The 27,701-nt window shown below is 42.0% G+C and overlaps 1 protein-coding gene across 1 annotated transcript; it reads left to right on the forward strand.

Moving 5' to 3' along the window:
* The first annotated feature begins 3,533 nt into the window (after positions 1–3,533).
* LOC122923330 (protein shisa-6-like) lies at positions 3,534–27,457 on the forward strand. Its single transcript, XM_044274115.1, has 4 exons — positions 3,534–3,591; positions 6,953–7,015; positions 18,983–19,108; positions 26,880–27,457. The coding sequence occupies exons 1-4, from the start codon at positions 3,534–3,536 to the stop codon at positions 27,455–27,457; spliced, it is 825 nt and encodes a 274-aa protein (XP_044130050.1).
* Positions 27,458–27,701: the final 244 nt, after the last annotated feature.

Consider the following 27,701-nt stretch of genomic DNA (forward strand, 5'->3'; position numbering starts at 1 on the left):
TTCCCCATGTAATAATAATTCTGGAGAATCTATTCAAAAGCGTAATCAGCCTCTGGTATTTGAGGACATACTATTTGTCATTTCTGTTGTATTATTTTGGCAATTTTTTTATTTTATTAAATTCAATTTTACGTGTATATCTCATGTTCTCTAATGTATTTTAAGGATTTCCTATTGACTTTAAAGGGGTTATCCAACACTATAAACTGCCCCCCCATATGCCAGGCCCCTCACAATGAATATACTTAGCCCGCTCCCCACGCCGCTCCTGGTCCTCGCACCACTGCTACTTCTTCTCCTCATGCGCAGATGAAAAAATCTAGCGTCGGGGGGAGCAGCCAATGACAGGTGGGGACGGGGACGAGCCTTCCTAGCATCGCAGGTGACCCTAGGTAGGCTCGTCCCTGCCTTCTATTGGCTGCCCCCCACCGACACCAGATGTTTTCATCCGTGCACTGGGAGAAGAAGCCGTAGCGGTGCGGGGACCAGGAGCGGCACAGGGTAAGTATATTCCTTGTGAGGGGCGCGGCATATGGGGGGACAGTTTATAGTATTGGATAACCCCTTTAATGGGATAGAAAGTGTAAAATTTGATTAAAACAAGAGACATGTCTCTTCTTGAGGAACATTTCCGATCAGTGCCTTTATGAACCGTAGAAAGATTATAACCAGTGTTTTAGTGGTGCATTACGGTGCTTACAATGTGCGTTTTATGCTACTTATATTGCCATCTGAACATGGCCTAAGAATACATCTACACATAATGGAAATGCTGCTTTTCTATCCAGATTTGCACCGTGTTCAGGGGAGGATTGGGAGCTCAAAATGGTCCTGGAAAAAACATGGAAGGGGCCCCATGATGTAGGTGGAGGTGTTGCCAAGCCGAGTAGGCAGAGTTTTTTAACGGGCAATCGATAGCTTTTGATTATATTACTTAACATTTTTTGGGGAGATGAAGTGCCCAAAACAGCAAATCGGCCATTTTGATTTGTTTTCCATTACGGCATTCACCATACGGAATAACTACGTTTATATCTTAATAATACGTTTTTTTTGTGCGCAAAAGTGACAATGATTGTTATTTTTTTATGTTTATTTTTGTTTTTAATATGGGGAAAGGGGCTGAATAGAATTTTTATAATTTTTTTAGAGTTTTAAAAACATATTTCACTTTTTCCCCCCAAGTATTTTAAAGTTCCGCTAAGGGTCTTTAACATGCGATTGTCTGATTGCTTCTTCCATAGACTGCAATGTTTTATTATTGCAGCCTATAAATGATTTACTGCGTTCCTATGGAGGCACAAAAAGGCCTCCATGGGAACATCCCTGTGGTAGGCCTAGGGGTCTTCCAAAGACCCAATGCTGCCATAGCAGCCAAACGGCTCCCTAGATCTTGGCACGGGGGATTCATTCAGGTCCCGGAGTTGCAGAGCTCCAAAGAAAAGATGCTTCAGAGGCTGTGGTCGCAACTGATCACAGCACGTGAGGGGTTAAATGTCCCTGATTGGCCTTATTGCAGATTGAAGACAATGCCTCCGGGTGCCTGCTGTGTAAAGCAACAGACACTTGGCGGCTGTGGCGCCCCCTCAGCCTCTGAGCGGGCGCCATTTTTAAAGTCTTGACTTCTACTGTACATGTATGGCCGGGTGGTCAGGAAAGGGTTAAAATATAAGTTATTCCCCCATATAACTAGGGCCTTCAGTATTATAATAGTTAGAACACCTTTGTATATTTAAAAACTTTTTTCAAAAATGACACTGCTGGGTTGCAATTCTGTATGGGAGGCAGAAACCTTACCCACTGAGCCACAGGCTGGACTGTTGCGTGAGAGGAATTTCTGTAACTAAAAGCCTTCACCAGCATTCATGTACAATGCACTGGTATCTACATCTCTATATACCAGGACATTGGGATAACAGCAAAGGTCTAGATGAATCAGTAATCACAAAAATGTTATAGAGAGAGACGGAGAGCTAAAATGTGGTTATTGTAATTTGTTTTACTCAATTATATTTTTGGGACTACTAAATAAATTTGACTTTTGCTGTTATCCCAATGTCCTGGTATATAGAAGTGCATCTGCAGATACCAATATATTAGTAACATAGTAACGTCGATTACTGTATTTTTCGCCCTATAAGACGCACTGGCCCATAAGACGCACCTAGGTTTTTGAAGAGGAAAATAAGAAAAAAAAATGTTTTAACCAAAAGGTGTGCTTTTGGTGGGTTTTGAACTAATGGTGGTCTGTGCATGACACTACTATGGGGGATCTGTGGATGGCACTGTTATGGAGGGGATCTGTGGATGGCACTGTTATGGGGGGGTGATCTGTGGATGGCACTGTTATGGGGGGGTGATCTGTGGATGGCACTGTTATGGGGGATGATCTGTGGATGGCACTGTTATGGAGGGGGTGATCTGTGGATGGCACTGTTATGGGTGGAGGGGTGATCTGTGGATGGCACTGTTATGGGGGGGGTGATCTGTGGATGGCACTGTTATGGAGGGGGATCTGTGGATGGCAATGTTATGGGGGGTGGATCTGTGGATGGCACTGCTATATATGTGTCACCCACAGATCCCCCACCCCATAACAGTGCCATCCACATATCCTGACCCCATAATAGTGGCATCCACAGTTCACCCCCCATAACAGCGCCATCCACAGATCACCCCCCATAACAGTGCCATCCACAGATCTCCCCCCATAACAGTGCCGTCCACATATCCCCCACCCCATAACAGTGCCATCCACATATCCTGACCCCATAATAGTGGCATCCACAGTTCACCCCCCATAACAGCGCCATCCACAGATCACCCCCCATAACAGTGCCATCCACAGATCTCCCCCCATAACAGTGCCGTCCACATATCCCCCACCCCATAATAGTGGCATCCACAGATGCCCTAATATACTGGAGCTAAACCTGTGGGAGGGGCCGGTGTCACTGCTTTATTGCCTAAACTATAAACTGTGCCTGCGCCGCCTACTTTATGAATGAAGTAGGCGGCGCAGGCACGTGACATCAGTGAGTTACGGCCGGCCGCCCGCCCTGCTCTGCCTGCTACAGGACATTTAGTAAGTAGTACAGATGGGGCTGGGGATAGGAACTTCGATGAAAGCTATTATTATAAAAGGTTTAGGCAATAAGGAAGTGAGTGAGCGGCGGGGCCGGAGTACAGTGACCGCACCGGCCCCGCCGCATTTGCATGACACCGGCCCCTCCTCCCTCCCCGTCCAGCTGATACATCGCAGTCTGCCATGTAAAATGGCAGCATTTGCCCCATAAGACGCAGGGGCATTTCCCCCCACTTTAAACCTTATCTTTAATGGGGTTTTCCAAGATATTTTTACTAATGACCCATCCTCTGAATAGGTCATCAGTATCTCACTGGTAGGGGTCCGACACCTAGGAAACCGACCGATTTGAGAAGGCACCAGCACTCGCAGTAGAGCCGCAGCCTTCTTGCAGCTTTGCCTTGGCCATATGATGTCATCGGTCACATGGTCCAGGTGCCGCTATCAAATGGACGGCACTGTGCTTGGTAAGCAAAAAGAAGGCCGCAGAACTTCTGCAAGCACAGGTACCTTCTCAAACAGCTGATTGGCAGGGGTCCCAGATGTCGGAACCCCCCCAATCAGATACAGATCGGTGGACATCCGGGAACCCGCCGATACAGAGGCTAGGTAATCAGTAAAAAGATCTTGGAAAACCCTTTTAACCATAACTCTAAGCTTAACTCTAGTCCACGACCGCCTTTTCTAAACTTTGCCATCTGTAAGGTTAGAGCTATTATCCGTGAGAAATTCTGTGAGCTACATCAGCTAATGGAGATGGCGAGACCGGCGCCTTGTATCGCAACCCTCTGCCTCTGACGTAAAGGTCATATTTGCATTCCCGAGCTCAAACTGCTCATTTCTACAGTACACAGATCATGATTCATTACCCTGGGATGTAAAAATTCCAATAATCCTTTGTCAAGCCTGTTGACATATAAGGTGAGACTCCCTGTGTCTCTCGGGGTAATGGATGACTTGATTATCTAAAAGCCCCCAATAAAACTCCCCGGTCCCTCCCATTCTTGGGAAGATTCTTCTCCCGACGGCTAATTTCTCATAAAATTATAGGCCTGCAGTTTGTAATTCACTCAAACAATGGCAATTAGTATCTACATTTATTCCTGTGTCTTCTCTGCCAAGGAAGAGAAGGTAATATTTATGTTTGATTTTTAATTATTGCCTTTTAACGAACCATTCCTGCTGATTAGAGTCAGAGAACTGCCATCAATGGGATTTTGGAGTACTGGCGGCCAATAGTGGGCCAACAATTGGCAGGTTTCTGCAAATCTAAAAAATTTCACAAAGTTTTTGGACCAACCTCTTGATCCAAGCTATGTTAAAACACAATTTGTAGTTACTCTCCGCCCAGGTCTGACAGGCTATAGGAGACGTACTATGTGTACTGTGGACTAGTTGTGTGTTGGACTATAGGGTGCTTACTTGTATGACATTAGTGTCGCAGGATTTGTATCAAGGACCTTTCATGTCTATTTTAGCAAATTCTTCCATTCTTCATGAAATAAGAATTCTAAGAGCTTTTCTTGGAACACTTGTGCTGTTACTCTGCTATTCCTCCTAGAAATGTATGAATAAGATATCATTATATTCAACTGTAATAAGAACAGGCATAGTATACACAGGAGCCACAACTTCTGCCTGGTTATTTCACTATAGGACTATATCTGTAATAGAATATGCCACCAATGTCACAGATAGGTGCAGGTCTTACCTCTGGGACCTGCTCTTATCTCTAGAATGGGCCCCCGAAAGTGAAGGAGAGTTCACCGTGCATACTATCTACTGACTTCTATGGCAGCTTCGAACATAGCTGACCAAGCGTGCTTGGTTATTTTCGGAATTCCCAAAGAACTGAGTGGAGTGTGCACTATGCATGCATGGCGACCTCTTCATTCCTCGCTATCGGAATTCCGGACTATCTGGTGCTCGGCTATTTTCATAATCCCTGTAGAAGTGAATGGAGGATGGCTGCGCTTGCGCGGTGTGCTCTCTTTCCCTTTTGGGGGCCCTTAATGGAGATAGGGGTGGGGTACAGGAGACCCAAACCTATCTGATGTCAGTGGCATATCGAGCAATATGCCACCAATAAGACCTCTTTAAAGATATATTCCTTTGTATTTTTCCATTGGCCCAACCTACCACCTATATGGCTACAGTGACAGTTTTTGCTAATCCTGTCTACATGTGTTACCCCCAACTGCTGCCAATTCAAATCAAACTAAAAAATGAGGCCAGTTTGATATTTTTTCGAGAGTCAATAAATTCCTAATCTCAGCTAGAATTAATTCCTAAATTTTCAGGAGGAACAAATGTTCTAGAATTGTTATTATGGGAAATTGTAGTAATTACATGTGGGAAAAGGTCCTTTTTTAGGTTAAAAGGGTTTTCCAGCAGAAGAAATGTAAGTCAGACAGTGACGGTCCAGCAGCTCAAACCATAAGCTATTATACTGATAGAATCCTGTTCCATGTTGAGAACCTCACAATGCCCTCTCTTTTAGGGTCCATTAGCTCCCAACCATTTGAGTAGCCTCCACTAAAACACAGAATAGCATTCTTCATCCTCGTCAAGAAAAAACTCCTTCACGATTATAAAAACTCACACTTTGGACTTATCTATTTCAATCTTGTGGGCCTCATTGGGACAGAGTTGTGTATGTAAAGTAATCGACGGATTTTTACAGTTCACCATGTTGAGGTTGGAATAATAATAGATTTATTTGTATGTTTTGGGACAAAAGTGTATTTTGATATTCTTGGTATGGTCCAGATCTCGTTCTTTTTTGAGATTGCGTGGTGTGAAGTTGATCCAGGTGATTGTCATGGGTAGAGTCACGGGAATCAAGATAGAGAGGAGGTGCACCCCCTGAGCTGCCACCCGGTCCCCTGTCCCTGCCTACTTGCACCACCCACCCTAGGTGACGGAGCGCAACTGGGCAACAGTCCCTAACCTACTAAGTGCAAGCAGAGAGAAAGAGACAGCAGGGAAGAGGACAGCCACTGAGAAGTTACAATAAGCGGACAAAAGGTAGAACAAAAAAGGAAGGCGAGGCGGGTGAACTAGCCGAGGTCAGTCCAGGAGGTCACATCAGAACAAGGGAAGAGGCAAAGACAAATCTGTAAACAAGCCGAGGTCAAAATCCAAGAGGTAGCGTCAAGGTACAGGGAGCAGGCAGAAGAGGTGTTAAGAGGCGGATAGAGGTTCAATTCCAGAGGTAGCTTAATAACAATAAAGTACACAGCCTATAGGATGAAAATCACAGACAACCTGTAGCCAGCAGGCCACCTGTATTTATAGTGGGGAGTGAGGGTCATGTGACGTGGCCAGCGTCACATGACCGACAGACAGACAAGTCGAGCACTGAGTGATCAGCTCGGTGCTCAAGGCAGACCTAGGAGCAGGGAGCCTCCCAGCTACCAAAGCCACCCTGGGAATGAGGCCAAACACAGATCCTCACTCCCGAAGATAAGCAGCAGGTCTGCGGCTGATGAGAGACCGAGTGCGCCCTTGGCGCCCCGTTACAGTGAAGATATAAAACTGCCATAGACCTTCTATATATTTAAGACTCCTTCTGGATTAAGTAGTCACCTTGGTGTCTTTTATCTTTCTTTATTCATTTTGGTCCTTACTCCTCATGAATCACCAAGTGGCAAATCTACACTCAAGGTAGGAACACGACTGGCTTCTCAAACAAGTCTCATCTTCTCAATACAAGTACATGCAAAAACAGGCACAAAGCAAAAATAGTACACAAGTAAGAGATGTATTATATACGGAATAATGACCTTCACAACATCCAACCATCTTGAACCATATCATCCAAAAATAAGATGTTTTATTTATAGAGTACATTGTATTTTCTTTTAGGTGACCATCAGCAAAATTATAATCACCTCGTGCTCAATAACTCCTCCCAGACACCCACAAACGGTAAGACGATTTCCCAGTTTCAGGACCTCATATAAATACAGTCTAACCACTGGATTTCTACAATTTCCCTTTCAACCCTGTTAGTCCATAGATAACAGTTAGGGTTGCAGAGGTTCTACCTGCATCGATGACCTTATGACTTGAGAGCCCATTGGCCCCCTTGCAACCTAAGATTACCAGTTGATATCATAGTGCCCTGATCACATATGATACTATTTGGGAAAGGATGAAGCAGGGTTAGTTAGTCCTGGTGCTGAAGAATATTTATGATTATAGATTGTAAACTCATATGGCTGGGGCCTTCACACATCATTTATGTCGTTTTTCATTGTTTGTATCTGTTCTGTATTGTACTGTATTGTATTCCATATTGTTTTAATGTATTTGTTTCTTAGAAATGTAAGTAATTAATGTACGTGTTTGAGAATGTATGGTAATAATATTAGGGTATTCCACCTAGCTTCAGAGCAAATCCAACCAAATACTAATGTTGGCACCATAAAATCCACGGCATGCAATGAAAGAAATACATTGTGCAGATAATGTTCAAGGTTTGTTTTCAACAAATGGAGTCACCATTAAACTGTTAAATAGTGTTGAGCGCGAATATTCTAATCGCGAATATTAGCACTGTGAGAATTTGCATATATCTTCGTAATCACGAATATTCTAGATTTTTTTATCACTAGATAAACCTATGATGTTTTTTCACTTATTGTATATACAGTTTTAAGAAAAAGTATGTGAACCCTTTGAAATGATATGGATTTCTGCACAAATTGGTCATAAAATGTGATCTGATCTTCATCTAAGTCACAACAATAGACAATCACAGTCGGCTTAATCTAATAACACACAAAGAATTAAATTTTACCATGTTTTTATTGAACACACCATGTAAACATTCACAGTGCAGGTGGGAAAAGTATGTGAACCCCTAGACTAATGACATCTCCAAGAGCTAATTGGAGTGAGGTGTCAGCCAACTGGAGTCCAATCAATGAGATGAGATTGGAGATGTTGTTTACAGCTACTCTGCCCTATAAAAAACACACACCAGTTCTGGGTTTGCTTTTCACAAGAAGCATTGCCTGATGTGAATGATGCCTCACACAAAAGAGCTCTCAGAAGACCTACGATTAAGAATTGTTGACTTGCATAAAGCTGGAAAGGGTTATAAAAGTATCTCCAAAAGCCTTGCTGTTCATCAGTCCACGGTAAGACAAATTGTCTATAAATGGAGAAAGTTCCGCACTGCTGCTACTCTCCCTAGGAGTGGCCGTCCTGTAAAGAGGACTGCAAGAGCACAGCGCAGACTGCTGAATGAGGTGAAGAAGAATCCTAGAGTGTCAGCTAAAGACTTACAGAAGTCTCTGGCATATGCTAACATGCCTGTTAGCGAATCTACGAAACATAAAACAGTAAACAAGAATGAATTTCATGGGAGGATACCACAGAGGAAGCCACTGCTGTCCAAAAAAAAACCCATTGCTGCACGTTTACAGTTTGCACAAGAGCACCTGGATGTTCCACAGCAGTACTGGCAAAATATTCTGTGGACAGATGGAACCAAAGTTGAGTGGTTTGGAAGAAACACACAACACTATGTGTGGAGAAAAAGAGGCACAGCACACCAACATCCAAACCTCATCCCAACTGTGAGGTATGGTAGTGGGGGCATCATGGTTTGGGCTGCTTTGCTGCATCAGGGCCTGGACGGATTACTATCATCGAAGGAAAAATGAATTCCCAAGTTTATCAAGACCTTTTTTCAGGAGGACTTAAGGCCATCTGTCCACCAGCTGAAGCTCAACAGAAGATGGGTGTTGCAATAGGACAACAACCCAAAGCAAAGAAGTAAATCAACAACAGAATGGCTTAAACAGAAGAAAATACGCCTTCTGGAGTGGCCCAGTCAGAGTCCTGACCTCAACCCGATTGAGATGCTGTGGCATGACCTCAAGAAAGCGATTCACACCAGACATCCCAAGAATATTGCTGAACTGAAACAGCTGTAAAGAGGAATGGTCAAGAATTACTCCTGACCGTTGTGCACGTCTGATCTGCTACTACAGGGAACGTTTGGTGGAAGTTATTGCTGCCAAAGGAGGTTCAACCAGTTATTAAATCCAAGGGTTCACATACTTTTTCCACCTGCACTGTGAATGTTTACATGGTGTGTTCAATAAATACATGGTAACATTTAATTATTTGTGTGTTATTAGTTTAAGCAGACTGTGATTGTCTATTGTTGTGACTTAGATGAAGATCAGATCACATTTTATGACCAATTTGTGCAGAAATCCATATCATTCCAAAGGGTTCACATACTTTTTCTTGCAACTGTAGCTTCTCTTTATCCTTACTATGCTATCTAGTATCCATACTTTCTTTGCCTATCATTAATACATTTTTATTATAAGTATTTTCCTACATATCAGTAATAATTTCCTACATATCAGTAATAATTTCTTTTTATAGATGCTATATTATTTTAAGAAAAAAAACATCACCTATAACATACAATAGACAACATATAACAGACAATCACACAAAGGCTATATACCAAAAGCCAGGTATGTGCAAGCCAACAATCTATCCATGAGATAGGTACAGTCAGTATACATTACAATAGAAGCCTTGTGTGCAATAAGACATTAAACTCAAAGTTGCTTGGTTTTTGTTGGATGGCTTGGGGGACCTGCGCACCTAGATCATTATCATTAGGGTGACAAAAATTGTAAACCATTTTTTGGGATGCCAGCTAACTCTTCTCTCACTGCTTAGGAGAGCTGCATTAAAAAAATTTCAGTTTTCTAATTGTCCTAACATTTATATTCAATAACCTTTCTATATGGTTTTGTCATATAAACTCATTTACATAAACATGGGCATATGGGAAGACATGCAAATAGTGTTTCAGCTGAAAAACAAGGCAGATTCTGCTAATTTGAATGTCTTTCCCATATGCCCATATTTATGTAAATGAGCTTACATGACAAAACAGTATAGAAAGGTTATTGAATATAAATGTTAGGACAATTAGAAAACAGAATTTTTTTTATGCAGCCCTCCTAAGCAGTGAGAGAAAAGTTAGCTGGCATCCCAATTTTTTTTTACAATTTTTGTCACCCTAATGATAATGATCTAGGTGCATAGGTCCCCCAAGCCATCCAACAAAAAAAAAAAATCAAGCAACTTTGAGGCTTACTGGCTCTCAGTCAGATGAGAGCTGGTTTTAAATACCTCAGATGGGATGGACCATTTAGGAATGATAGAACTTGATAAGAAAGTCTGATGATGATGATGATGGGATGGAATGTTTATAAGTGATAGGAATATTTATAATCTATCTCGGGGGGAGGAGAGCTGGTCTTGAAATGTCTCATAATGCACAAGACTGTCATTATAAGGTATACTGACTACCTGTCTCACGGATGGGTTGTTGGCTTGCACATACCTGGCTTTTGGCATATATCTTTTGTGTGATTGTCTATTTATTATATGTTATAGGTAATGAAGTTGTACGTGCAATATACATACTATACATTACCAATTTTTGCAATCATGAATTTGCAAATTTATGGCGAATATTTGGCCATAAATTTGCAAAATATCGCAAATTTTAATATTGCCTATGCCGCTCATCACTACTCTTAAAGCTGGAATATCCATGGATATAGCAAACTGGGAAAGATCCCTGTTTTGTCAGGATTGCCTCATGGTCATTCACACTTGCTCAAATTCTGATGACCTCCATTTAGTAAAGATCACATTCCCAGAAGCTTGCTGGGGTTCCTGAGTGTTCTGATGAAATTGGCCTTGTAAGGTATGGTATGTAACTGGTAGTAGCATCCAGTAGTAGATAGTCATGGTAGCATGTAGGTGCAGAATGAAACCTGTTAGATTTCTGTGGATTTTATCCATGACAAGATTGATGAAGTCCTCATAACTATGTGGTCCTCTTAAACTCATCTGTTCTTCAAAGAACTGGAAATTATTCATGTCCCAAGGCACGGAGACCTCTGACCAAATTATAATGGCATTGGGCACTTTAGCAATAACCACTTAGAAAGTCAGTGGAGGTCCCATATTAACAATGCCCATCATCATCTCTTCCAATCTGTCTCTATGACATATCAGAAGAGAACCTTAAATCTTACATAATCCTACCATATACAAAACCAAAATCAGTGTAGGTTCTATATTACCACCACCCGCTATTGGTGACTTCTGATGTCTCAGAAAATAGTGCAAGGTGGGAGCTTCATTAAAGCGGCATTCCAATCAGTAAAATATATCACCTATTCACTGGATAGGTGAAAAATTGTAGATCCTGGAGGTCCCAGCTGAATCACACCAGTGGAAGATCTAAATTCCCGCAGTCGCAAGACCAGATCTTAGTCTAGAATGGAGCAGCAGGGATTATGCTAAACAGCAACACCATTATAAACTTCCCTAGCCTTTGTCCTACAGTTGGTCAGAATAGGAGACCTAGGTCCTCCATTCTGGTGATTGGTGTGGGTTCCTGCAATTGCACCCTCACCGATCTAGCACTTATCACTAGAGATGATACATCCGAAGTCGCTTTGCTAAAAAATGGAGATACTTCTCCATACAGCATTAGAATGTACTGCCTCCGATGAGGCAAAGTCTGTTATTCACGAAGTCGCGCATGACTTCTTTGAATAATTTCGGTAATTGATTATTACAGTGAAAAACCTTGGAACCGAACTTGACTTCGGTTCTAATGTACCACTCAGAACAGAAGCCGAGTTCGGTTCCAAGATTTGAAGTGTTTTTTCACTGTAATAATCAATTACTGAAGTTATTCAAGAAAGTTTTGAATTGTTTTGAAGTGTTGTATTGCGGATCCGCAGTACCCCGGGCTGCAAATGGATGGCACTAAGGCACTAAATAGAGAAGTCCTTTTCCTTCCGCAGCTGCGGACAAGAATAGGATATGCTCTATTTTCATGCGGAGCTGTGGACCTGAAGATCGGGGCCGCGCTCCAGAAATGCGGATGCGGAGAGCACATAGTGTCTGTCCCCATAGAGAATGAATCGGTCCGCACCCGTTCCGCACAATTGTGGAACTGATGCGGACCACACTTGCGGACGTGTGAATGGAGCCTAATACTGCACGGGGACGAATCTCTGTACAGTATTCTAACTAATTTTTTTGCGAAGCGGCTTCTGATGTAGCATCCGAAGCTCGCTTCTCTAATCTCTACTTATCATCTATCTAGTGAATAGATGATAAACGATTTTGGCACGAACACCATTTAAAGTACTTCGCAGTACATCATATGCAACATAAATTTCATCTTTGGGCAGATTTACTAATTAAAATGTGCCAGAATGTTAGCTAAAATTTACCAATGCACCAAATTTATAAAAAATATAAATGTAGACACATTTTGTGCCTCACTCAAAAAGATGCATGGCTTAGCCAAAAGGGGTGTGGCTTATCCAAAAGGGGGGTGGCTTAGCATGTGGGGACTGAAATTTTCCTGAAAAAATTCCTGGCAGAAAGTAAGCCATCCATCTAGACAAACTTTGCCCAAATGAGAGCCTGAGGCAGCAAACTGATTTATCCACTGCATCTAAATTGCAAAGCGATACGAGAATCTCAGGAACCTGCATTGGGTTGACCATGTCTAATAGTGTTCCCAGGGAATATATACCGGTAGTTTTATTAACTCTAGATATGAAGCTAGAAACTTTAAACAAGACCTGTGACCACAAAGTGAAATGCAGTCTGAAAGCACCATGTTATAGAGCAGGGGGAGCTTAGCAGAACGATATATAGCTGTACGGGTAAAACCTGTAATTTATACCTTTATATCTCAGCCTTTTTCCACTTCCTGTGAAGAGCTATCGGTACAGGAGGTGTTATCAGTTATGACACTTGTACACACATGTATAGATAATCAATCACTGATAACGCCTCCCTCCTATTCTGACAGCTCTTCACAGGAAGTGGAAAAAGGCAGAGCTATACCTTATTTTTCAGACTATAAGACGCATATTTTCCCCCCAAAAGTGAGGGGAAAATGGAAGTGCATCTTATAGTCCGAATGTTAATGCCCACTTCCATTACGGAAGCGGTCATTAGCATGCAGAAGATGCGAGAGTGGTGAAGGAAGCGCAGTGCTGACTCTACTCACCCTACCTGGTCTTCTTCCAACTTTGGTCTGCACTGTGTCCTGATGGCGTGCAGTGTCAGGACGTTGTGCAGTGTGGCTCACACTATGACCTGATGCTGAGCAATGTCTGGTCACAGTGTAGTGTGGGCCAGAAGATCACCAGGGAGCGGTGAGCGACTGGTAGCACCGTCCTAAGCAAGCAAGGTTTATGTATATATATATTTTTTTGTCTGCTCTGAGGCTGATGTGGTCTGATCTGAGGCTGATGTGGTCTGATCTGAGGCTGATGGGGGTCTGATCTGAGGCTGATGGAGGTCTGATCTGAGGCTGATGGGCGTCTGATCTGAGGCTAATGTGGTCTGATCTGAGGCTGATGGGGGTCTGATCTGAGGCTGATGGGGGTCTGATCTGAGGCTGATGGGGGTCTGATCTGAGGCTGATGGAGGTCTGATCTGAGGCTGATGGAGGTCTGATCTGAGGCTAATGTGGTCTGATCTGAGGCTGATGGAGGTCTGATCTGAGGCTGATGGAGGTCTGATCTGAGGCTAATGTGGTCTGATCTGAGGCTGATGGAGGTCTGATCTGAGGCTGATGGGGGTCTGATCTGAGGCTGATGGGGGTCTGATCTGAGGCTAATGTGGTCTGATCTGAGGCTGATGTGGTCTGATCTGAGGCTAATGTTGTCTGATCTGAGGCTGATGGGGGTCTGATCTGAGGCTAATGTGGTCTGATCTGAGGCTGATGTGGTCTGATCTGAGGCTGATAAGGGTCTGATCAGAGGCTGATGGAGCTTGAGGGTCTGAGTGTCTGATCTGAGGCTGATGGAGCTTGGGGGTCTAATGAGGATCTCATCTTAGGTCTGATGGAGCTTGAGGGTCTGCTGTTGGGATATAATCTGAAGTCTGATGAAGAATGTAATCTGATTTGGGGGTCTGATGAGGATTTTCCTCCTCCAAATCCTAGGTGTGTCTTATAGTCTGTAAAATATGGTAAATATATAAATTGCAAGTTATACTGAATCTTTTCGCACACTCCAGGCTTCTCCTGCTTTATAACATGGTGCCTGCATATTGCATTGCATTTTATGGTGACAGGTTCTCTTTAAATCGAAACTCAGTGGAGTTTACTGCAAATTACATAAGTCGCTTTCTTTTGATACTGGAGCAAAGTTTCGCATGGGAGAATTCTGATTCTGGCTCGGTCCCTAGAACTCCCTGAGACGTCTATTCGTAGTTCAGACAATTAAAGAGAGCGCTGCTGATTGACAGTGACCTCAGCTCTGCAGAGATCGGAGCAGAACATACATCTCCCACTGTGGAGGTTGTTCTTGAAACATATGTAAATGAAGCTTAAAGCTTCCAAAGTGTTCAGATGTGTGACTGCTGGCAAAATAGCAGATGCCTTTTTTCCTAAACTATATTTATGTACAAACTGACATTCACTGTGATGTACGTGGTAGTGGTCGTATTTTATACAATATCCTTTTTTCAAGGCCACAGGAAGTGATATACTAAAATGTTCTAATGGATAAAAGCTTATACCAGCTGTACATATATAATTATATACAGGAGATACCCAGGTTATACCAGCATGCTCCATATCACTGTATACAAGAAGATGTATAACTTATACCAGCTGTACATATATAATTATATACAGGAGATGCCCATGTTATACCAGCTGTACATATATAATTATATACAGGAGATGCCCAGGTTATACCAGCTGTACATATATAATTATATACAGGAGATACCCAGGTTATACCAGCCTGGTCCATATCACTATATACAAGAAGATGTATAACTTATACCAGCTGTACATATATAATTATATACAGGAGATACCCAGGTTATACCAGCATGGTCTATATTACTATATACAGGAGATACCCAGGTTATACCAGCTGTACATATATAATTATATACAGGAGATACCCAGGTTATACCAGCATGCTCCATATCACTATATACAAGAAGATGTATATCTTATACCAGCTGTACATATATAATTATATACAGGAGATACCCAGGTTATACCAGCATGCTCCATATCACTATATACAAGAAGATGTATAACTTATACCAGCTGTACATATATAATTATATACAGGAGATACCCAGGTTATACCAGCATGCTCCATATCACTATATACAAGAAGATGTATATCTTATACCAGCTGTACATATATAATTATATACAGGAGATACCCAGGTTATACCAGCTGTACATATATAATTATATACAGGAGATGCCCAGGTTATACCAGCTGTACATATATAATTATATACAGGAGATACCCAGGTTATACCAGCTGTACATATATAATTATATACAGGAGATACCCAGGTTATACCAGCATGCTCCATATCACTGTATACAAGAAGATGTATAACTTATACCAGCTGTACATATATAATTATATACAGGAGATGCCCATGTTATACCAGCTGTACATATATAATTATATACAGGAGATGCCCAGGTTATACCAGCTGTACATATATAATTATATACAGGAGATACCCAGGTTATACCAGCCTGGTCCATATCACTATATACAAGAAGATGTATAACTTATACCAGCTGTACATATATAATTATATACAGGAGATACCCAGGTTATACCAGCATGGTCTATATTACTATATACAGGAGATACCCAGGTTATACCAGCTGTACATATATAATTATATACAGGAGATACCCAGGTTATACCAGCATGCTCCATATCACTATATACAAGAAGATGTATATCTTATACCAGCTGTACATATATAATTATATACAGGAGATACCCAGGTTATACCAGCATGCTCCATATCACTATATACAAGAAGATGTATAACTTATACCAGCTGTACATATATAATTATATACAGGAGATACCCAGGTTATACCAGCATGCTCCATATCACTATATACAAGAAGATGTATATCTTATACCAGCTGTACATATATAATTATATACAGGAGATACCCAGGTTATACCAGCTGTACATATATAATTATATACAGGAGATGCCCAGGTTATACCAGCTGTACATATATAATTATATACAGGAGATACCCAGGTTATACCAGCTGTACATATATAATTATATACAGGAGATACCCAGGTTATACCAGCATGCTCCATATCACTATATACAAGAAGATGTATAACTTATACCAGCTGTACATATATAATTATATACAGGAGATACCCAGGTTATACCAGCATGCTCCATATCACTATATACAAGAAGATGTATAACTTATACCAGCTGTACATATATAATTATATACAGGAGATACCCAGGTTATACCAGCATGCTCCATATCACTATATACAAGAAGATGTATAACTTATACCAGCTGTACATATATAATTATATACAGGAGATGCCCAGGTTATACCAGCATGGTCCATATCACTATATACAAGATGTATACCTTATACCAGCTGTACATATATAATTATATACAGGAGATGCCCAGGTTATACCAGCATGCTCCATATCACTATATACAAGAAGATGTATAACTTATACCAGCTGTACATATATAATTATATACAGGAGATACCCAGGTTATACCAGCTGTACATATATAATTATATACAGGAGATGCCCAGGTTATACCAGCATGGTCCATATCACTATATACAAGAAGATGTATAACTTATACCAGCTGTACATATATAATTATATACAGGAGATGCCCAGGTTATACCAGCATGGTCCATATCACTATATACAAGAAGATGTATAACTTATACCAGCTGTACATATATAATTATATACAGGAGATACCCAGGTTATACCAGCATGGTCCATATCACTATATACAAGAAGATGTATAACTTATACCAGCTGTACATATATAATTATATACAGGAGATACCCAGGTTATACCAGCATGGTCCGTATCACTATATACAAGAAGATGTATAACTTATACCAGCTGTACATATATAATTATATACAGGAGATGCCCAGGTTATACCAGCATGCTCCATATCACTATATACAGGAAGATGTATAACTTATACCAGCTGTACATATATAATTATATACAGGAGATGCCCAGGTTATACCCGCATGCTCCATATCACTATATACAAGAAGAGGTATAACTTATACCAGCTGTACATATATAATTATATACAGGAGATGCCCAGGTTATACCAGCATGCTCCATATCACTATATACAAGAAGAGGTATAACTTATACCAGCTGTACATATATAATTATATACAGGAGATGCCCAGGTTATACCAGCTGTACATATATAATTATATACAGGAGATGCCCAGGTTATACCAGCTGTACATATATAATTATATACAGGAGATGCCCAGGTTATACCAGCTGTACATATATAATTATATACAGGAGATGCCCAGGTTATACCAGCATGCTCCATATCACTATATACAAGGAGATGTATAACTTATACCAGCTGTACATATATAATTATATACAGGAGATACCCAGGTTATACCAGCATGGTCCGTATCACTATATACAAGAAGATGTATAACTTATACCAGCTGTACATATATAATTATATACAGGAGATGCCCAGGTTATACCAGCATGCTCCATATCACTATATACAAGAAGAGGTATAACTTATACCAGCTGTACATATATAATTATATACAGGAGATGCCCAGGTTATACCAGCTGTACATATATAATTATATACAGGAGATGCCCAGGTTATACCAGCTGTACATATATAATTATATACAGGAGATGCCCAGGTTATACCAGCTGTACATATATAATTATATACAGGAGATGCCCAGGTTATACCAGCTGTACATATATAATTATATACAGGAGTTGCCCAGGTTATACCAGCATGCTCTATATCACTATATACAAGAAGATGTATAACTTATACCAGCTGTACATATATAATTATATACAGGAGATACCCAGGTTATACCAGCATGCTCCATATCACTATATACAAGGAGATGTATAACTTATACCAGCTGTACATATATAATTATATACAGGAGATACCCAGGTTATACCAGCATGGTCCATATCACTATATACAAGGAGATGTATAACTTATACCAGCTGTACATATATAATTATATACAGGAGATACCCAGGTTATACCAGCATGCTCCATATCACTATATACAAGGAGATGTATAACTTATACCAGCTGTACATATATAATTATATACAGGAGATACCCAGGTTATACCAGCATGGTCCATATTACTATATACAAGGAGATGTATAACTTATACCAGCTGCACATATATAATTATATACAGGAGATGCCCAGGTTATACCAGCATGCTCCATATCACTATATACAAGGAGATGTATAACTTATACCAGCTGTACATATATAATTATATACAGGAGATGCCCAGGTTATACCAGCATGGTCCATATCACTATATACAAGAAGATGTATAACTTATACCAGCTGTACATATATAATTATATACAGGAGATACCCAGGTTATACCAGCATGGTCCATATCACTATATACAAGAAGATGTATAACTTATACCAGCTGTACATATATAATTATATACAGGAGATACCCAGGTTATACCAGCTGTACATATATAATTGTATACAGGAGATACCCAGGTTATACCAGCATGGTCCATATCACTATATACAAGAAGATGTATAACTTATACCAGCTGTACATATATAATTATATACAGGAGATGCCCAGGTTATACCAGCATGCTCCATATCACTATATACAGGAAGATGTATAGCTTTGTATGTTTGTAGTAGACTGGCTCATGCTCTGTCTTATTTTACATATCTATTTTGTTTCTAACAGAAAAACCACGTGTGAACAACATCCTGACCTCTGCGACGGAACCGTATGACCTTTCCTTCTCCCGATCCTTTCAGAACCTCTCCCACCTCCCCCCATCCTACGAGTCGGCTGTCAAGACCAATCCAAGTAAATATTCCTCTCTGAAGAGATTAAGTAGGTGTCGTTCATTTAATTTCATGTTCATTGCCTTGGGCAGGTGGTCACAGCATTGATGACCGGTCAATGTGCTGCTAACGCATTTCATGTGCATTGCCTTTCTGTGTTTCTGCTTTATGTATGTAAACTCTAGGTGAAATTTATAAAACTCTCTTTCATCTCAATGCCAAACTTCTGGTGCTGTATATTCGGATGATGGTTTAGACTAACCCAAACTCCAACCACCCCACCCCAACGCCTGCCTAAGAAATTAGTAACTTCACTGTTGCATGAAGAACTGAAGTACACCAACTAATAGCATCCGTCAAACCGTACCTGATCTTAGAAATGCTCCATTGCTTTTGACCCAACTTTCTCGAAAAACCCTACCTTTCATAAATGAAGACCACCAAGACTATTTGCTGGAAGCTGGAAGCCCAAAGTAGCTGTTTCTCTCTAGCTCTGTTTCTCCTTTTATCTATGCCTGTTTTTAAAAAACTGAAACAGATCGCAACAGAAAAGAATAAGATAATGGACGGAGACAACAGAATGATGACTTATGGAGAAACACTCAAGCTGGTGCTCCACCACCATTTCTTCTCACCTTTTTCTCCTGACCTCACGCTAGATCTCATCTACGCCTCTTTTTTCTACAACCGAAGGTCGCAGATGAAAGCCAAATCTTCGCCCAGAACAATAATGCAGACGGATCCACCTTCCCCCCTTCCTCTGTCATCCTTGCCCATTTTTGTTTTGGTAAAACAGGCACAGATGACAACAGAGGGGGAATGGACAAGCAACTCACGAGGACCTCGGAAACATCGTGGCATACATTTGTAAAACATGAATCCTTGAGAAGATTTGCCTGAGGGCAGTGGGGATGGGGGAGGTCAAATTCTACTTCTGCTGGAACGATGTAAAATAATACTTCTTGATCGGTATAATGCATTTCTGGATTTGATGAATTTTTTTAGGACGTTTAGCGAGATTAATTGCCTTTCACAGTCACTTGAGAGATTTTACAGCGCACCCTCCATCTAATATCATTTACCGCGCAAACTGTTTAGCCAAAAAACCAAATTGCTCACTTTGCGGTGACGCACCCGATGAGCGGAGAGAACAGGACAGAATTCATCAGTGTCAGCGCCAGGGCTGAAGGCTTCCTCTGTATATGTATGAATGAACAGACTTGACGACTCCGCCGCAATCATCTGACTTACCCGGGAAGGATATCTCAAATACACCGGCTAATTTATTTTGCATATACAGTAAAGTAATATTTTTCTCGGAAAGACAAAGAGGAAATTATAAAGCGCTCCCGGAGACTCGGGAGCGGTGAATATTTATTAACTTTTATCTCGCATAGGCGAGACAATAAATCACGTGGTGGCACATCCAGGGATGTCGGAGGTTAGTACAACAGGCTTTCAATTAAAGTGCCCGTCCCATGCACAGTGTGGGCAGAGGTGGCACCAAGAAAGACCCTTTGTCCAATATCAGGAGACGCTTCATAGTAAGGGGCAATTTACACATTCACACCTCTAAACCCGCTAATATATATCACGTTTTCCAGATCTCTGCTTGCTGTCATGGCCACTTCCTGCTCTAAGGAGAAGACTGTTTCACTGTATCCCACAACATATTCCATAGGGTCCAACGTACCACTATACTTACCAGGCCCTTGGGCAATAAAGCCCCTTTACACTGCCCAATACTAGAGTGTTCGTACAGCGTTCGTACAAATGCTCATTAGCGATAGGCGGCCCTCTTAAAGGTGCCGCTGATTACACAATGAACAAGCAAAATGCTCGTTCATCGGGTAATAGATCATTGGTGCATGTTAATGTTTCTCATCCACTGACGAGCAGGAGATTGTCAGGAAAGAACCCTTCTGTATGGAGACAAGCAACGGCATTAGCGATCACTGCTCCCTATACTGTGGAGGAGATCGCTGCATGTTAATGTGTCTCATCCACTGACGAGCAGGCGATTGTCAGGAAGGAACGATCCTTCCCATCAAGCAGTGTAAAGAGGCCTTTATACATTCTGTGATCCCTCATTGACCTTCTTAGAAGCTGAGACAAACCTACAGATAGATAGCTGGATGAGAGAGAGCTAACGTGAATGTGTCTTCGGTAAATGACCTATTGGTACAATCACGTTTTTATGTTTAAAGGGAACCTGTCACCTCTGGCCCTACAGTAATACATGTATAGGACATCTGCAGATCCCCTCCTATTTCTGTGCTCTGCGGCCACAAACTGGCCATGGAGAGAGAGGACTTCTCCTGGGGTCAATGCATTTCATGGCTGTTTGCAGGCACATAGTGAGGGGATGGCGGTGCGCACTGACATAAGGACTACTGATCCGCAGTCAGAGGCAGCATTACCGTACTTACTAGGGATTGCTGGAGGTGACAGATTCCCTTTAAAGCATTGTTGATTATATTATTTTAAATTTTCCATGTCAATATCTATATTTAAACAAAAACCATAAAATCCTGCAGTTTTTGCACTGAACACTAAGCCTAAGAATGGGCGCCACTTCTTGGTCTGTACAGATCCCTTCCCTGCAGCTATCTGCTCATCCGTCATTCTAATCCTGGCTGTAATGACATTACCTCTGTGTATAGATAAGACAGGATCCACCATTCACAACAGGTGATTGTCAAAGCTCATCTATCCCCTTCCTGTACAATGACCTCTCCCATAGAAGTCAATCAGGTCCCCTCCTGTCTATTGAGCCTCTAGCCCATATGGCCGCTGGAGAGCAATTTTCTTAATGCTTTCTAAATGCTGAGCTCAGGCAAGATGGCCGCCCTCATAATCATGTTCAAGATGGCCGCCCTCATAATTATGTTCAAGATGGCTGCCCTCATAATCATGTTCAAGATGGCTGCCCTCATAGTCATGTTCAGGAAATAGAAGAAATACATCTGCAATGAGAATCATAAAATAAAAAGAGATTAGAAAAAAGGGAGATCTGCTACTATCTGCTGATAACATTTCTGGCGGCACGTCTCCTTTCAATGGACATTAGATAGATAGATAGATATGAGATAGATAGATATGAGATAGATAGATGATAGATAGATAGATATGAGATAGATAGATAATAGATATTAGATAGATAGATAGATAGATAGATGATAGATAGATATGAGATAGATAGATAGATAGATAATAGATATTAGATGGATAGATAGATAGATAGATAGATAGATAGATAGATAGATAGTAGGAATAGATATAAAACGTATGATCGGCAGTGAATGCTGTGTTAATATAAATGCAGTATGCCGTTCTGTGGTTCTCCGCAGTTCCGCAGCCTCCTGTATTTCCCTCCATGTACACATATGGCTTGCAGTGGTATATGCAGGCTGTTTTCTGCTGTATTCGTTTCTTCTTTGCCCGGGCCAGAGGCGCCGCCGTTACTTCTTCTGTTCGCACTTCAGATGGATTGCGATATTCCAGCTTCCTGTGCGCCATCATATATATTGGGACTGGAGCCTTGGGATCGGTGAGCGTCTCCCTCTAATCCTTTCGTGCAGCCAATCACTGGCCTGAGCGGTTTTGTTGGTATGTACGGCACTAGACCTCTGAGGCTAGTGATTGGCTGCATACGTGTATGATTGTATACAGATTGGGGGCGCTGGAGTGCTGAAGGATTAAGCTGGTTAGATTTTATATTCTGGACACCATTTTACTCCAATTAAAGTTTGCTACCTCTGCATTCTCGTATAACAGCCAAACTCCTGTGCCAATCTGATGATGTCATTGCCCCAAATTAGCATACTGTAATACAGGAAACAGAAACAAATGGATATTTCCTCTGATTAAATCGGGGATAATTTGACTTTATTCTGCTGGCTTCTTTGTGGGATACGGAATCATCAAGCTGGAAAATATTACTAAATTCAGTAAACAACAGCTTGATGTCTTTGAATCTGAAAGGCAGCGCAGACAATTCTCAACCTTTCGGCAGTGTGGGAGGATGTTGGCAGGAGGACCCCGGAGTGTAACCTCTCAGGTGCTGCGGGTAGAACACTCTAAAAATAATGTCTTTCCTTCCTCAACTTCATCCAAAACAATTGTTTCTTCTCTGTGGTTGAGATTACAGAAAGAAGAACGGATCCTGCGTCTCTGGAGCTCCCTGCAGAAGCATGGAAGTGTGAAAGAGCCTTGGTGCGGGTTATATATCATACACCAGCCTCAAGATGAAGATACAGGACTTCTATCATAAGAAGTATTACGACATAGCTTAGATAGATAGATAGATAGATAGATAGATAGATAGATAGATAATAGATAGATAGATATTAGATGGATGATAGAAAGATAGATAGATAGATAGATAATAGATAGATAGATAGATATTAGATGGATGATAGAAAGATAGATAGATAGATAGATAGATAGATAGATAGATAGATAGATGGATAGATATGAGATGGAAAGATAGATGGTAAATGGGAGGAGAACAGCTTATTTCCAGAGCCGAGGAGTCAGACAGTTCTGCAGTCTCAGTCCAACCCTCTCCAACATCTACATCAATGAGCTGGCGGTGGCTTCGGAGTCCTTCTCAGGACCAGGTCTCACCCTCCAGACCTTCCTTCTGTTACTATCACCAACCAAGAAAAGTCTCCAAGATAACCTGGAAATTCTGGAGAAATTCAGCGCCACATGGGCATTGCCCATCAATCCAAAGAAAACCAATATCATAGTGTCTAGAAAAAAAAATCAGAAACCAGCCTGGCATCCTCCCTTACTGCTAAACAACTGTCCACTTTGAAATTAGCCAGTCAGGGAGCTTTAAACTTGACGTGAGAAGGCGCCTGCACCATCTCAAAGCTACAGTGCCCATCTGGCTTAAAATCTTTGATAGCATCATCTCCCCCATCCTCCTGTATGGCAGGAAGGTCTGAGGTCCGGATACTTACCCAAAGTGGGACTCTGGGCCAACAGAAATATTCCACCTATAATTCTGCAAACACCTTCTCCAGGTCCATCCGAAGACCTCTAACAGCGCCTGTCGAGCAGAGCTGGGCAGATTCTCACCATACCTTGATGTCCAGAAGAGGACGCAGTCATTCAGAGACCATCTACATAGCATCAAACCCAGCTCCTACCACCACAAAGCGTTGTTGCACTAAGAAGCCCCCCAAAAACTAGGCACCCAGGAACAAGTCAGCTAAACCCACCCTGACCAAGCCACCAACCAATACAGCCTGACAAAGGGGGAAATCCAGAGAACGATACACAAGGACTAAGAGGAGTATATCTGCGTCTGGAGGAACCACATAAGAGCATCATAGAAGCTGACAGTATACCAGAGCCTACAAAAGGAGTACAAACTGCCCCATATCTGGAGAAACTCCCCAACCCCAGAGACTGACAGATCCTGAGCCTCTACAGACTGAGCACCCACGGCCTGCTTATTTATTCTGGGCAGCAGCGATAGAGGTACATGCCTAAGGACAGCAGACTGTGCCAGAAGTGCCACCAGGAGGCCGTGGAGGATGAGGCTTATTCTCTGCTGCGGTGCCCCAAATACTCAGCAGTGAGGGACACTCACTTCAGGAGACTGTCTGATCTCTGCCCAGACTTCACCTCCATGGAGGAGGAAGAGAGACTCTCCATACTGCTGGGGGAAGAGGAGAACAGAGCGGCCATAGCAGTACAATATATTACTGCCTGCCATAGACTGAGAGGAGCCTGATATACCATGGACTCCTATATACCCACCCTGGAGGTGTCCCTATCCTCATCCCCCACCCCTACCCAATTATTTATCACTTGCTTTGGCAATGCCAATATTTATTTAGTCCTGCCAATAATGCTGATTTGAATTTAAATTGAATTAGATAGAGAGATAGATAGATAGATAGATAGATAGATCTGTATTTTCACCATATTTTTGTACCATTGAGCAGTTATAAATGGTCACAGTAAAAAGTAGCACTCTCACAAAAAAATGTATTCTCTGACCTGTTAGGTACATGATTTAAACTGTAGTGAAGGTGATTTTATTACCAGTGACTGTATTTGTAAGTTATCACTTCCCAGCTGTGTCATGCGACCAACACTCTGACCCTCCAAATAAGGCCGAATGCCGTGAACGGTCCGTGGTATCCCGGCCTGGATTCCTGCTGAGAGCAGGAGCGCTGTCACGGCTGTAAGTGAGCAACACACAGTGAATAGCAACTGACCGGACCCAAACTAGGGAGGATAAAGGGTGACCCCTGTCAGACCCTAAAAGCTCTCCCTAAGCTGCTATGCACATGTCCAGATCCATATGGTGGATCGAGACATGCCCGCGTACCTAAGGCTGATGACCACTGAAACCCCTACAATAGTGGAAGGGGCACGGCCACCGGTGCCCTGCTCAGTATATGGACGGAACCGGGGTCGCCTCGGATCCAGTCAGCAAAGAAACAGAAACACACAATGTCTGAACACTTAACTGAAGGAGCTGTGGCTGCAGTGAAAACAGATCCAAAGTCAGCAGACAATATTCGAAGTACTTGCTTCAGCAGAACACAGATCCAGTGAAAAGATATCACACAGGTGAAGATACTCAAGCGAGAGATACAGCTCAAATGAAAAGTATATTCCGCACCTCTACAAAGGAGTAGGGGTGATTTAAAGGCAGCGAAATCAAACACAGGAGAGACAGCTGGGAGGAAGGAAACAGAAAGTAAAGACCTCATCACAGGGGCGAAGAAAAGGGGCAGACGGAACTCCTCCAAGCTCTAGTAGTGACATCATCACAGGGGTGGAGAAACAGAGCTGTGAGAACGTCTCAAAGCCCTGGTAGTGACAAGCGCACGGCGTCATTGGTTGCTATGACGCCATGCGCTTCATGCCGCCGCTACACTACAGTAATACACTCGTATAGATCATACGAGTGTATTACTGTAGTACACGTCGTGTGCTTCTGCTCTCAGCAGGATGCCAGGCCGGGATACCACGGACCATTCACGGCCGTGGAACACGGCCGTGTGCATTTGGCCTAACACAGCCTCTTATATGTGGACAGGAAGTCAGTTTCTCTGTGTATTCCTATGGGCGCCTCAATGTCAGTCTCATAGGAATGAATAGAGAAGTAACTGACTTCCTGTCCTGTTTCATTTGGAGATCAGAGCGTTGGTCATATAGCACAGCTGAGGATCAAAAGGGAGGTTATAACTCACAAATACAGTCACTGGTAAGAAGATTACCTTCACTAAAGAGAATAAAAAGTTTTGTGGGAGTGCTTCTTTACTGTTGATAGACAATGGACAGTATCAGAGTTGGCTGTGGCACCTTGGCTGGTAGGGTCTTATTCAGCACCCTATCCAAAACACCTTTAGCCAGAGCATTTTTATCTAGTTTACTAGGGATCACCAGGACTTGCGATTTACCTGGGTTGTGCCAACACTAGCCCTACATTCAATAAACAGAGCACTCACAATATAACTATCCTGAAAACACACTATGCCACCCCTGATGATCATCCCAACCATCCAACCGTAATATACAAGAGCACTCTCACAATGGTGACGCTTACATGCCTTTTGGTTGTTAACATATTTTTATATTGTCGTTAATGTTTTATGTAAAGTGTCAGTGTTTAGGTCAATTCTTGCAGTTGTCGTCTGCATTACTGCCTGAAAATACATCTCAACGACTCGCAGTTTTTCACACCAAGGTTTTGAGGAACTAAAATCACAGAACGCAAAACAATTGCAGTGTCTAAATATCTCTTTTTTTTTTTGTTACAGCTGACAAAGAAGCCGACGAATATTATACGAGAAGACGCCATCTTCCAGACCTGGCTGCCCGGGGGACGCTTCCCCTCAATGTCATAAAAATGACCCAGGATCAGTTGAACTATAGAGAGAGACCAAGAAGACCTGTACGTGCCATGTCTCAAGACCGAGTCCTGTCTCCAGAAAAGAACATGCCGGGAGAAGAAGGTTATGGAATGCCATATGATCGAATCCTGTCAGATGAGCAGCTTCTATCTGCCGAACGGCTACACTCTCAAGATCCTCTTCTGTCACCAGACAAGGCCATGACCCTCAAAAGGTCTGACTTTCAAGAGAAATCTCTGTCAAGAGCCATTTCCCAAACGGATGTCTTTGTTTCCACGCCTGTATTGGATCGTTACCGGATGACAAAGATGCACTCTCATCCCAGTGCCTCAAATAACTTATATAACACGTTGGGTGTGAACCAAACTGCTGCCAAACGCCAAGCCTTTGCTTCACGGAGGCATAACACAGTCGAACAACTGCATTATATTCCTGGACACCACCAACAGTACCGCACAGCTAGCAAAACAGAAGTGACTGTTTGATTTACATGATGTGATTTGTAGATAATCGTTACAGACTGAAGCAGTCCCAGGATACCACACTACAGTGGCCTTGTGGGCCAAGAAGACCTCTGATTTTATGTCACATCGGTCAACCTCACGCCCATTACTCATTCTTGTCTATGTCGTGAGTGATCACACGAAGCAGACGAAACTGGATACAAAACATAGGGGCATTGAGGGAGTTTTCTAAGGGCTTATCTATGCTAACATTCTTGGGTTCATC

Source organism: Bufo gargarizans, unplaced genomic scaffold (assembly GCF_014858855.1).
Source record: "Bufo gargarizans isolate SCDJY-AF-19 unplaced genomic scaffold, ASM1485885v1 original_scaffold_1474_pilon, whole genome shotgun sequence".
NCBI lineage: Eukaryota > Metazoa > Chordata > Amphibia > Anura > Bufonidae > Bufo > Bufo gargarizans.

Bases quoted from the DNA above. Each gene is read 5' to 3' on its own strand.
- LOC122923330 (XM_044274115.1), top strand. From the start codon at position 3,534: ATGGACGGCACTGTGCTTGGTAAGCAAAAAGAAGGCCGCAGAACTTCT. The intron at 3,592-6,952 runs GTACCTTCTCAA...ATTTTCTTTTAG, and splicing joins CAGAACTTCTGCAAGCACAG to GTGACCATCAGCAAAATTAT. The intron at 19,109-26,879 runs GTAAATATTCCT...TTTTTGTTACAG, and splicing joins GGCTGTCAAGACCAATCCAA to CTGACAAAGAAGCCGACGAA.